Source organism: Anomaloglossus baeobatrachus, chromosome 6 (genome assembly GCF_048569485.1).
Source record: "Anomaloglossus baeobatrachus isolate aAnoBae1 chromosome 6, aAnoBae1.hap1, whole genome shotgun sequence".
NCBI lineage: Eukaryota > Metazoa > Chordata > Amphibia > Anura > Aromobatidae > Anomaloglossus > Anomaloglossus baeobatrachus.
This window is the reverse complement of record NC_134358.1, coordinates 376,742,870-376,757,145: the sequence shown is the minus strand read 5'-3', so window position 1 is coordinate 376,757,145 and position 14,276 is coordinate 376,742,870. Positions and strand designations below refer to the sequence as shown.

General features: G+C 44.5%; 1 protein-coding gene across 5 annotated transcripts in view; it reads left to right on the top strand.

The window, feature by feature from the left end:
* DDC (dopa decarboxylase) overlaps positions 1-14,276 on the top strand; it is a 516,742-nt gene that overhangs the window by 440,407 nt on the left and 62,059 nt on the right. For all 5 annotated transcript variants that reach the window (XM_075315037.1, XM_075315040.1, XM_075315038.1 and 2 more), the window contains one exon: positions 7-105. In XM_075315037.1, coding sequence (XP_075171152.1) covers positions 7-105 — 99 coding nt within the window. The remainder of the gene's footprint in view (positions 1-6; positions 106-14,276) is intronic.

Here is a 14,276-nt window from a genome sequence, read left to right as displayed (position 1 = left end):
TTAAAGCACTGGCAGATCCCACTGGGAAGACGGTTTCGCTCCTTAAAATTGTGGTTTGTCTTCAGAATGTATGGTGTAAAAGGACTTCAGGATCACATTCGAAAGGTAAAATAATGTAACATTATACATACTGATTACAATTTTTAAAAGGCTTTTAATGACAAGTGACTGGCTGAAAGCAGCAATCTAAAGAGTCACTATGAAGCCGGGGTCACACTGGAATATAGTATACGATTATTCATGTAAGAGCATCGGATGCATTATATTAATGACATTTGACTCAGCAGAGTGTCATTCACTGTAATCTGATTCTCTAGCATGTGGTGAGCAGAAGAAGGAAAGAGTAATTTCTCCATCTTTTACATTGTCTGTCTGTGTGTATTGGACTGAAATTGGTTGTCATCCGAGTGCTGCCCAGTGTTTCACATGCACGCATAGATTTGTATGGGAGCGAGTGAGCCAAGATAGGCTGTCAATCACAACATGCAGCAATTTTTCTCTCATGTCGATTCGGCATGAAAAAAAACCCCCACAGATCTTCTGTCTCATTGGATAACATTGATTAGAGTGCAATGTGAGATTTGTTAGCATTGCACTCATCCAATTCATACGCTTGTGTGATCCTGGCCTGAAAAGTATGATGTTCTGGTGTATGGAGCAATGAAGCAATAAAGCGACTGCAGTGCTTTTCTGATACTAAATAGCTTTTTTGACAGCTGATTGGTTGGCATGTCAAAAATGTGTATTGATGGCTTGTACTAAGAATACATATATTTTAAAACCCTTAACAGCCTGTTTAGTCTAACAAAAAGAAAAATCAATTTTTTTTCTTCTACAAAATAATTTTTATTCAATTTTTTACATGACACAGTAGAATCTGGGGCGTTGCTAGGGTCAGAAAAGATCAGTGGGAGCAAGCCCCTAGACATATACCCTCCCCCCCCAAACAAATTAACTAGTAACACCACATAAAACTCTTTAAGTACAGATAATGTAGCAGATGTGACTTACAGTCCTGTATAACATCACAGAAAAGTGATAACTGAGTACAGATAATGAAGTAGATGTTGCCAGTAGTTCTATGAAACCCTATAGACACCATTGTAAGATGCACTGGCACATTGGAACTATTTGCTACTTCATAGAAGTGCTGCTGTCTGCCAGGGAAAGGATATGTCTCTGGCTGCTCCTGAAGCCAGACCGCCATGCGCTATGGTCCTCCTACAGAACAGAAATATATAATTACAGGAAATAACTATTTTTTCTAGGATTAGTATCACTATGGCACTGTCTAAGGGGGCAATTTGTGCTGAGGGTACCGTATACAAGAACATTATTCATGGGTCACTGTACTTTGGGGAATTCCCTAGCTAGAACACAGTAGCTTGGACATTATGTATGGAATACTTTATGCCTAGTGCACTCTATTTAACCCCTTCCCGATCTCAGACATACTGGGTATGTCCTGCTTTTCAAGGGCTTCCCAACCTTGAAAATATACAGGACGTATTGGCGATCGTGCAGGCGCAGGAGCTTTGCCCATGTGATCGCCGACGGAACTTCAGCTTTCATGACAGCACTCTCATAGCCAGGAATGGTCCCTGCACCATCCCTGACTGTTTAAGCCCAAAATACCGCAATCAATATCGATCAAAGCATTTAGGAGGCTGGGAGAAGGAGGGCACATGAGAACCTCTGGATCACCCAGGTACAAAAAGCCTCTGGAATCATGGCAGAATCATAGCATGATTGCAGTGCTGACTAGAGATGAGCAAACCGGTCGCGGTTCGGCTCGAGTTCGGTTCGCCGAACGGAGGTCTCGGTCGAGTTCGGTTCGGCGAACCACTCGAACCGCATAGGAAACAATGGGAGGCAATCACAAACGCATAAAAACACCTAGAAAACACCCTCAAAGGTGTCCAAAAGGTGACAAACAACTCACAACACAACACAAACACATGGGAAAGTGACAAGGACATATACTCATGCGAAAACAAAAGAGCTGGACAAGGAAAAAGAGGAGGAGACACAGATATAGGCATGGCACGCCCTTCTAAAATCATGTAAAACACCACAAGGTGACTCCAAGCGGAGTTCTCCCTTTTTTCCAAAAATTGGGCCACACACACACACACCCACCCCTTCAGTGGCAGCACTTGTGCCCCAGTTGTACACTTCACAGCTAGATTTGCATCAAGCACATTCAAAAATACGCCATACTTAACCGTCCCCAGGATGACACCGGGGTAGGTAGCTAAGTCTTTCCTGATCCCAGCTCTGTTCATCTTGGCTCCTTTTAAAAAACACAGCAAGCAAGGGTTACTCCAAGCGGAGTCTCCTATTTTTCCCAAAAATTGGGCCCCACACACACCCACCCATTCAGTAGCAGCACTTGTGCCCCGGTTGTACACTTCACAGCTAGATTTGCATCAAGCATATTCAAAAATACGCCATACTTAACCGTTTCCAGGATGACCCTGGGGTAGGTAGATAAAGTCTTTGCTGAACCATGACTTGTTCATCTTGGCTCCTTTTAAAAAACACAGCAAGCAAGGGTTACTCCAAGCGGAGTCTCCTTTTTTTCCAAAAATTGGGCCACACAGACACCCACCCCATCAGTGGCAGCACTTGTGCCCTAGTTGCAAACAGGATGTTTTGATTTGCATCAAGCACATTCCAAATCCACAAGCATTTACTCTCCCCAGGATGACACAGGGGTAGTAAATTCCTTGTGGATCCATGACTTGTTCATTTTGATGAACGTTAGTCTGTCCACATTGTCACTGGACAGACGCGTGCGCTTATCTGTCAGCACACACCCAGCAGCACTGAAGACACGTTCAGAGACAACGCTGGCAGCTGGACACGACAAAATCTCCAAGGCGTAAATTGAGAGCTCTGGCCATTTTTCAAGATTTGAAGCCCAAAATGAGCAAGGCTCCATTTGCAAAGTCATGGCATTGATGTTCATTTGGAGATACTCCTGGGAGATTCACTCCCTGCACCTGCACGGTTGTTTGGTGGAAAAGCCGAGCTAAGATCGAGTAACAGCTTCTGCTGATACTCCTGCATACGTGCGTCCCTTACTATGGCTGGAATTATGTCACAAAATTTGGACTTGTACCGGGGATCTAATAGTGTGGCAAGCCAGTAGTCATCATCACTTCTAATTTTGACAATACGAGGGTCATGTTGGAGGTAGTGCAGCAAGAAGGCGCTCATGTGTCTTGCGCAGCCATGCGGACCAAGTCCACGCTTTGTTTGTGGCATAGAGGTGCTAACCGTTCTTTCTTCCTCTGACATCTCCCCCCAACCTCTTTCAACTGAAATTTGACCAAGGTCTCCCTCATCCGCTGAGTCTTCCATGTCCATGGACAGTTCGTCCTCCATTTCTTCATGTTCTCCTGCACCTTCCTCAACATTTCGCCTGCTACCATGCGCCCTTGTTGATCCCTGTCCCCCATGGTCCCATGCCTGCCGCGTTGGTGATGATGAACGTCTGGACCTTGGTGATGTTGTTGTGTCTTGCGCATATGAATCCTCCTGTAGTTCCTCCCCTTCCTGTTGTCCCACCTCCTGACTCCGAATAGTGTTTAGTGTGTGCTCCAGCATGTAAATGACTGGAATTGTCATGCTGATAATGGCATTGTCAGCGCTAAACATATTCGTCGCCATGTCGAAACTGTGCAGATGGGTGCATAGGTCCTTGATCTGAGACCACTCCATCAGGGTGATCTGCCCCACCTCTGCATCTCGTTGGCCCAGGCTATACGTCATGACGTATTGCACCAGGGCTTGGCGGTGCTGCCACAGTCGCTGTAACATGTGGAGAGTCGAATTCCAGCGTGTCGCCACATCGCATTTCATGCGATGAACCGGCAGGCCGAAAGACTTCTGGAGCGATGCAAGTCGCTCAGCAGCGGTGGTTGAACGGCGGAAGTGAGCAGACAGTTTTCGTGCCCTGTTCAGAAGGCCATGTAGGCCGGGATAGTGTGTTAAAAATTGCTGGACAACAAGGTTCAACACGTGAGCCATACAAAGGCACGTGTGTCACCTTGCCCAGGCGAAGGGCCGCACCCAGGTTTGCAGCATTGTCGCACACGGCCTTACCAGGCTGCAGGTTGAGTGGAGACAACCATTTATTAAACTCAGTCTCCAGAGCTGCCAACAACTCAGCCGCTGTGTGACTCCTATTTCCAAGACATTTCAAGCTAAAGACCGCCTGATGCCGTTGCGCTCTGCTGCCAGCATAGTAATGAGGGGTGCGTGATTCCTTCTGCGCAGTGAGAACGCTGGTGGCCTGACCAGGCAGGCTTGGGGCGGAGGTGGAGGACCCAGATGAGGTGGAGGAGGCAGAAGCAGTGGCGGAACTTGGACAGACAGAGGATTGACACACAAGTCGTGGGGACGGCAAGACTTGTGCAGCAGATCCTTCACCATCTATCACCATAGTTACCCAGTGCCCAGTCAGCGACATGTAACGTCCCTGTCCATGCTTACTGGTCCAAGTATCGGTGGTGAAATGCACCCGCTCACACACAGAGTTTCTCAAGGAAGTGGTGATGTTGTGTGCGACATGCTGGTGTAGCGCGGGCACACCTTTCTTAGAGAAGTAGTGGCGACTGGGCATCTGGTACTGGGGCACAGCGACAGACATAAGGACGCTAAAATCCTGTGTGTCCACCAGGCGGAAAGGCAGCATTTCGGTAGCCAAGAGCTTACAGAGGGATAAAGTCAACCTCTTAGCTTTGTCATGGGTCGCAGGAAATGGCCTTTTATTTGTCCACATCTGAGGGACAGAGATCTGGCTGCTGTGTGTAGACGGTGTTGAGTAGGGTGTCCCTGGAAAAATGCAGGTTTGTGAGGAAAGTGCAGGCGTAGACATGATGTTGCCTTCATCCAACGTTGGTGCTATCGATGTCTGAGAGAGCTGTACACACGCACTTGTTTCCCCTTCCAAACCAACTGACGACCTACCAAGCAAACTACCTGTTGCGGTTACAGTGGTGGAAGTTGTGCGTGGAAAACCAGGTGTGACAGCTGTCCCCACAGTCCTAGAAGATGAAGAGCGCGCGGATGCACTGGAAGGGGCAGGCGGTGGATGGTTCGCTCCACTAGGCCGCATTGCAGCACGGTGAGCTTCCCACTGGGACATATGATATTTATTCATGTGACGATTCATGGAAGAAGTTGTCAAACTGCTGAGGTTTTGCCCTCTACTAACAGAATCATGACAAATTTTACAGATCACATAATTTGGGCGATCTTTTGCTATGTCAAAAAAGGACCAGACTAGGCAAGGCTTAGAGGGCATGCGACCTGCTGATCCACCCCGACTAGTGCTCAGAGGCACAGTGGTGGCTGAGGATGCAGTTGTAGATGTGCTACCAGTACTCCGACTCTGTCCAGGAAGGCGCAAGATAACTTCGTCGTCAGTTGCATCATCCTCCACCGTCTCTGTTGACCTCCTCGAGGGCCTGACTGTGGGTTGACAGTAGGTGGGATCTAGAACTTCCTCATCAATTGTTGTGTTTGCACTCCCCTCACCCTCAGACCGAGCCTCTTCTTGCCCTGACCGAATATTTAAGTTGTCATCCCAATCTGGTATTTGCGTCTCATCATCATCAGTATGTTCCTCATTGTCTATTACAACAGGTGTTTCAGTTTGTGAATAAGGGTCAACATTATGCTCAGAAACTTGGTCATCACGACCTGAATCTTAGTCACAAAGGTTCTGGGCATCACTGCAGACCATTTCCTGGTCTGTACTCACTGTAGCTTGGGAGCAGACCTCTGATTCCCAGGCTATAGTGTGACTGAACAGCTCTGCAGACTCAGCCATCTCAGTTCCACCATACTGTGCAGGGCGGATGGAGACTTGAGAGCTGGGAGAAAGCAAGTGTGATTGGGATGACAACTCAGAGGACTGGTGTTTTTTGGATGCGGTAGTTGAGGTGGAGGAGAGGGCACTTGTTGGACCACTTGAGATCCATTCAAGCATTTTCTTTTTTTGGCCATCATCTACCTTTGTTCCAGTTGTTTGTGTCCGTAAAAAAGGGAGCACAGTAGACATCTTACTTTTGCTGGAAGATGGTCTATCTTCAGCAGATGTTAATGGAGCTTTGCCACCTTCCCCACGGACAAACCCTTTTTTTCCTTTTCCAACACGCCTCTTCCCCTTTCCACCAGCATCTGTCATTTTGCCACTCATTTTGATTGCGACAAGATTGTGCACTTAAAATGTGGTAGTAAAAATTGAGAGGTGGTGTAGATTGCAGCAGTGGTCTATCTTTATTAACAGCAGAATAAACAACAATAACTATCCCTGACAATGCAACTATGGCCCTTAAACTGGCAGCATAGTTTGCTAGTATAATGGCTTAGTAACAATGAGTTTGAGTGTGCAATGCAGAGGTGCTGCACATAGATTTGCACCAGTGGGACACTAATGCAAGTCCAACAGCCACTTTTAGGATGCCACTAAGTTTACTCAGTGTTTGCTAGTATAATGACTTAGTAACAATGAGTTTGAGTGTGCAATGCAGTGGTGCTGCAAATAGTTTTGCACCAGTGGGACACTAATGGAAGTCCAACAGCCACTTTTAGGATGCCACTAAGTTTACTCAGTGTTTGCTAGTATTATGGCTTAGTAACAATGAGTTTGAGTGTGCAAAGGGCAGGAGGGTACAGTGGCAGGGTTGTGGATCTGCGTAGAGGAAAGGAAGCCTCCCTTTCTATCCCTCCTAATGGGGAAATGCAGCGAGGAAATCCCTGACCTTAGCTACACAGACGCTGTCATCTTGTGTAGCTGTTAAAATCTGTTTTCACGGACCTGACTGTCACCTATGGCTCTGACCCTGCCAGTATTAGCCCTTACAAGGACTAATAGAAACTTCTATCCCTATTCTGTATAGCGCTGTGTATAGAGCGTACACAGCAGTATCGGAGACAGGAGCTACGCCAGCGGTGACTGACACCAAGACGCAGAAGGCAGATAATGGCATGCTGGAGGAAAATGTCCGTTTTTATAATGCATGGACATGTGACATGGACATCCTATCACACATGCCGTTGATTCTCTGGCTAAAAGTCCACTCAGCTCCATCAGCAAAAATATAAAAATCTAATGGCTCTCAGAATACAGCAATGCAAAACCAATTTTTTTATAAAATAGTTTTTGTGGAGTAAAAGTGGCAAAACATAATAAAACTATATAAATGTGGTATTGCTATAATCGTGCTGACCAGAAGAATGATGCTGTCATTCATGAATTGCTGTTTTCTTCTTGATTCTGCCTCACAAAAGCAGAATAGAAAGTGATAAAAAAAAAAATTGTGGCCAAAAATGGTACCAATAAAAACGCCAACTCATCCCGCAAAAAACAAGCCTTCACTTGACTCTGTCTGCAAAGAAAATAAACAAACGATAGCCTTTGGTGATACAAAAAAACTTTATTTTGTTAAAAAGCATTTCTAGTGTTTAAAATAGTCAAACCTAAAAAAAATTATAATTATAATCTTACTGACCTGAGGAATAAAGCTGCCTTATCACTTCTGTCGCACCGTGTGGCATAAAAAATAAATAAAGCCAATTTTTCAACTGCTGATATTTATCCTGCGCTCTACGCTGAGCGCTTACACTGGAGATTACTTGTAAATCTCTGAAAAATGTGATTCAGACAAAATTTTTAATGCAATAATCCCTTTAATGCAGCAGTGGACGTCCCTTTGTCTGGTGTCATGATCCAGGCCGGCTTTTCCCTGCTGCTGGTTACACCCAGCTTTGGCCTGGTCATGTCAGGAGTTGACTTCCCTTGCCTCGTTCAGGATACCAGGACCCTATACCTAACTGCCTCTCTACCTATGACTCAGTGCCAGTGATATTTCTGCCTTGCAGTGTGTATACTGGCTCTGGTGAGTGTTCCCGATCTGTCCTGCCCTCCCTGTTACTGTGTCCTGACTTCTACCCGCCCCCATTTGTCTGTCTGTCCCAGTCTCTGACTTCCCTCTTCTGCCTGTTGTTTGTGTTTCCCTCTGCATATCTGATCTCCCGGCTTCTGACTCGGTTTTGCTTTCTGACTTTGATATTGATCATCCCCTTGCTGCAGTGACTCGATTTTCCTGGCTAGACCCTGAATGTTTGACTACCCTTTGCCCCCTGGTGATTCGACTGTTTACATTGCTGAAGTTACTCTGCTATACTTCAGCTGCCTTTCTGTTAGAGTGTTTCTTTGTCTCTCCTTCACTACTGTGCTGCCACCTAGTAGGGATTACGCTGTACTGTGTCCTACTAGCTTGTGTACAGTGTGACACTGGTCTGTGGAAACAAAGCAATAACTCACAGCACCTAATAGTTGTCGACATCTTGCTAATGGCAACAGGAGGTGCACGCCTGGTCCAAGGAATCCACTTGGAAAAAGCAACAGCAACAAAAGTAAGAAAGGACAGCTCCTCAAAAAGTAATTAAAAATATTCTCTTTGTCTTTAATCCATTTGTGACATTTTGACCATACGGTCTTTTTCAAACATACAAAATAGCAATACAACCAGCAATACAGGCTCCATTTAAATAGGTAGACAGACAAAGCTGAATTCTGTCACAGAGATTTATTACCACTGTGGGGTCAGGACAGAACTGGTATTTACTGGGATTGTCTTTTATTCCCCCTATCAGAACTGATTATATGAGTTTTTTTGTAGCATCAATTTGTATAACTTGCATGGATTAATGTAGTTGCTATAGGTTACAGCCCCAGATTTGTTTACACATACCCAGTTGCTCTTTCACATTTATGTCATCTAGCGGCTGGTGATATGCTGATACTGTGATACTCTGCGTTTATGATATATCCTCATTATACAAGGATGTGCTTTGCCTGTTATGGCAGTACATTTGTCTTCCTTAGAGGAGGAGTGGGTCCGTGGGTTATACACTTAAGGCTGCTTTACACACAACGATATCGCAAGCGATCTCGTTAGCGATGTGACACGCCCAGATCGTTGTTACGATTTGCCGAGATCGCTCATAGGTCGTTTTGTAGAGGTCACATGTACACATATCACAAACGACGCTAAATCATTCAGCGATATATTGGTTGACGAAGGCGGTCGTGTGGATATTGTTCGTCGTTGGCAGGGTGTCAAACGTAGCAATATGTCTGCTGTGTTCCAAATGACGAACAATATTTTGAAACTGAACGACATGTCAACGATCAACGATTTTCACCCTATTTGCAATCGTTCGGAGTCTCACGTAAGTGTCACATGCAACAACATCGCTAGCGATGATGGACGTGCGACACGAAAACCGTGACCCCGACGACATATCGTCAGATAAATCATAGCGTGTAAAGCAGCCTTAAGCCTTATTATGGCGGTGTTATAGCAACTACGCCTGCACAGTTTTTTTCAGTCAGTGAACTGTTTTTTTATAACGCTGCTAGAATGCATGGTTTATGCATAGTCAAGAGGAGGAGAGAGACCACCACTTAGAAAGCGCGTTCCTATCCTACATGACCTATGGAGGATAAACACGTGATGGGATTCACCAATAAAATCAAGACACTGATGTATGTGCACAATTAGGTGTACTGAGTTGGCTGTAATGGACATGTGAAAGATCATACTGATAGATTAATCTAAAGGATATGTACCGTATTTTTCGCTTTATAAGACGCACTTTTTCCCCCCAAAATTGTGGGGAAAATAGGGGTGCGTCTTACAAAGTGACTGTAACTTACCGGGCAGTAATGCGGTGGTGGAGTGAGTCACAGGAGGCTGGTGCGGCCGCCATTGATCCCCCGGCAATCGGCTGCGGTGGCGGGCGCCATGGATCCCCCGGCAATCGGCTGCGGTGGCGGTCATCATAGCCGAAATCTTTATCTGCGCCTGCGCTGCCTCCAATGCGACTTCCGGAAAATGGCTGCGGAGGTGACGCAGGCACAGATGGAGATCTCGGAGAAGCGAGATCTCCATCTGCGCATGCGCTGCCTTCCGTAGCCATTTTCCTGAAGTCCATCGCGTCGGAGGCTACGCAGGCGCAGATAGAGATCGCGGCTCTCAAAGATCGCGATCTGCGCATGCGCGGGCTCCATTTTAGATCTCCGCAGCAGCCGGAGACTATCATAAGAAAGAGGAGAGAGAGAAGAACGATTCTCCCTGTCCTTGCTAGGGCTGGATGCTGATTGGTGGAGACAACTTCTGCAGAGCTGCCTCCACCAATCAGTGATCTGAGCCTGACAAATGTTATCAGTTGAACGAAGGGTCCTAATAGGTGAGCAAAAAACACTGAAGGGGAACACAACCCCCATCATCAGCCTTCAGAATATACTGTATCAATCGGTGTATTCAGAAGGATGATGGGGGCTGTAGTCCTTTAGTGTAAACACTCCAGGGAGGGACTAATGTAGTGGCCAAAGTGTTAATGTGACTACCACCCCCCTCATCTTTCAGAATACAGCCATGTATGGTATACAGTACATGGGTGTATTCCTAAGGATGAGGGGGGTGGTAGTTCCAGATCCCCATAAAAGTGCATCATGCAGGTCCCCCATAGCCGTGTCATCCACGGATCCCACATAACAGTGCATCATCCACAGGTCCCCCATAATAGTGCGTCATCCACAGGTCCCCCATAATAGTGCGTCATCCACAGGTCCCCCATAATAGTGCGTCATCCACAGGTCCCCATAATAGTGCGTCATCCACAGGTCCCCCCATAGCAGTGCGTCATCCACAGGTCCCCCATAGCAGTGCGTCATCCACAGGTCCCCCACAGCAGTGCGTTATCCACAGATCCCCCACAGCAGTGTCATCCACAGGTCCCCCATAATAGTGCGTCATCCACAGGTCCCCCATAATAGTGCGTCATCCACAGGTCCCCATAATAGTGCGTCATCCACAGGTCCCCCCATAATAGTGCATCATCCACAGGTCCCCTATAGCAGTGCGTCATCCACAGGTCCCCCATAGCAGTGCGTTATCCACAGGTCCCCCACAGCAGTGCATCATCCACAGATCCCCCCATAACAGACCCTCCTGTTAAGTCTAAATTGTTAAAATAATGTTTTTTTTAATTTTATTAAAATGTTTTAGCACACTATTTGGCTCAATTCTTTTTTTTTTTAATTTTCCTCCTCTAAAACCTAGGTGCGTCTTATAATCAGGTGCGTCTTATAAAGCGAAAAATACGGTATATTGTATGTGATGGATTATATTTGAGATATATGTATTTCATGTATTATATGGGCTGTAACCTATAACGTTTATTCAGACACAAGGTTTCTATGTGTATCTGTATACCATTGATAGTTTGTAATTGGAGGATGTCTCTTATGGGAGAGGTCTTTATTGTGATTTCTAACAGCTTTGTCCCGTTTACCTATTTAAATGGAACCTGTATTGCTGGTTGTATTGCTATTTTGTATGTTTGAAAAAGAATGTATGGTCGAAACGTCGCAAAATGGATTAAAGAAAAAGAGATTTTTTTTTTAATCACTTTTGGAGGAGCTGTCCTTTCTTACTTTTGTCTGGTCTGTGGTCTGTCGGTGTCCATCTTTTTATGCATCTTTTTAGGCGTGCACAAAAGTGCGGTTATCAACAGTTTTGTTCACCTTTGAAAAGATGGACACTGCTGAACAGAGGCAAAAGGCAGTCTGGAGTAGCTCTGCTGCCTCATTATAGCAAATTGATCTGTCTTTCACTTGAATCATGTATTTCGGAGATGTAGAGGGAAACTCTACTGTAAGTGCTCAGCATAGAGTACAGGATAAATGTGAACTGATCATAAATTACCTGTATCCAAAATACCACTAAACAGCATTTAAATAAACCCACAAAAAACATGTCCCCACTCAGGTCTGCCATCTGTTAACGGAAATATAGGGAGCTTCCATGTTACTGGTAGCACAAAGGATCTGAAAAGTGTTTTGAAACTCCCCTCTAACAAAAAATCCAACAAAATCTGCACTCCCAAATCCAAATGCCCCCTTCCCTTCACAATGTGCCTAAACCACAGTTAGGATTCATATGTTTAGCATTATTATAGAGAGGAGATTCTGCTTAATTTATGAGGTGTGTGTGGCTCAAGAAGCACAAGCTCTGCAAATGGAGTCTGCAAACTATTCCACGAAAATCTGTGCTCCAAAAAGCAAATGACACTCCTTCTCTCCCAGACCCTGACGTATGGCCAAACAGTACTATACAGTGAGATGTGGGGTATTGCCAGAGAGAAATTGTGTACCTTATTATAGAGCCTTTTTTTATCTATTTCCCTTGTGAAAATTGGAATTCTGGGGTTAATATAACATTTTAGTAGTAAAAATGTAATTATTTTTTTTTTCTGCCCAATACAACAAAATATAGTGGCACAACTTTAGTGTCAATATGCTCGCTGGGGTCACTTGTGGGATATTTCTGCTTCTCTGGCACCTCAGGGGCTCATCCAATGTGACATGGCAGCCCCAAACCATTCCAACTAAATTATAACTCAAATTTAGCGCTGCTTCCCTTTTTCATTTTGTACTGTGCCTCAAAGGTAGTTTTCAACCACATATGGTGTATTAGCATACTCAGGATGAATTGCACAACAAATTATATGGTCCATTATCCCCTGTTACATTTGTGAAAATGAAAAATTTGTGTTAAAGCAACATTTTTCTGGTAAAAATGTATTTTTTTCATTTTCACAGCTCCACATTATAAAATTCTGTGAAGCACCTGGGGGTTCAAGGTGCTCAACAAACATCTAGATAAATTTCATAAGGGGTCTAGTTTCCAAAATGGGGTCATTTGCGGGAGGTTTCCACTGTTTATGCACATCAGGGTCTTTCTAAACGTGACATGGCATCCGCTATCAATTCCATACAATTCTGTGCTCTAATATTCAAATGGCACTCCTCGCCTTCTGAGTCCCACCATGCTCCCAAACAGTACATTTTCAGCATACATGGGGTATTGGAGAAATTGCGCAACAAACTGTATGGTGCATTTTCTCTTGTTACCCTTGTGAAAATGCTAACTTTTAATTTTTTCATTCCATATTGCTTTAGCACAGAAAAGGGTTAATAACTTATTGGATGTGGTTTTGAGCAGTTTGAGGGGTTCAGTTTTTAGGTCACCTTTGGGTATTCTCTGTCATCTAGGCATCTCAAAGTCACTTCAAATGTGATGTGGTCACTTAATTAAAAATGGCTTTGTAAATTTTGTTGTAAAAATGAGAAATTGCTGATAACGTTGAAGCCTTTTGACTTCCAAAAAAATAATGTTTCAAAAGTTGTGCTGAGGTAAAGTAGACATGTGGGAAATTTTATTTATTAACTATTTTGTATTACATAACTGGTTTAAGGGCATAAAAATTCAAAGTTTAACAATTGTGATATTTGTCAAATGTTTGCCAAATTTCTTTTATTTTCACAAATAAATGCAAAAAATATTCTTCTAAATTTACCACTATTATGAAGTACAATATGGCATGAAAAAAACAATCTCAGAATCACTGGGATATGTTGAAGCATTCCAGAATTGTTACATCACTTTTACATCATATTACTGGAACACTGTTAGGGTTGGCCACCCAGGTAAAAAAAAAAGGTGAAATGGGAATTAAAGCAGGACAATTATACTTACGCAGTCTACCACATGGCTGTCACACTTTTTGCTGGTCCACTCATTAAACCTCATGAATATTCACTACTTTTCTCCCCATCTGTGACAGCGCAAGGTCACCCTCTGTGATTAGTTGCAGTCAAACTGTCGGTGTGCCGGCATCTGTGATTGGTTGCCCTCACAGTTGTTGTCTGGGTTCTGGAAGTGGAGTGTAAAAATAAATAAATAATTGTAAAAATACCCAGTGCAGATACAGTAGACAGCTGGAGGCTGCAGCTCCAAGCTGGGTGCTTATATTCACTGTGTATCAAAATACAAGGGACCTCATGCGGCTTTTTTATTTTATTTAAATATGTTAAAAAACAAAAAATGACGTGTGGTCCCCTTAATTTTGATATCCAGCCAAGAAAAGTGGACAACTGGGGGCTGGTATTCTCAGGCTGATGGTACTCATGGTTATTGGGCCCTCCCCAGCCTAAAAATAGGAACCTGCAGCTGCCCCAAAATTGACAAATCCATTAGATGCACCAATCCTGGCTCTTTACCCTGCTCATCCCAATTGCCCTGGTGCGGTGGAAATCGGGGCAATATAAGGGGTTAATGACAGCTGTGATTTGTTGTGTGGATTATGTTGTACCTGCATGAGTGCTTTGGGAGTTAATAAATTAGTGA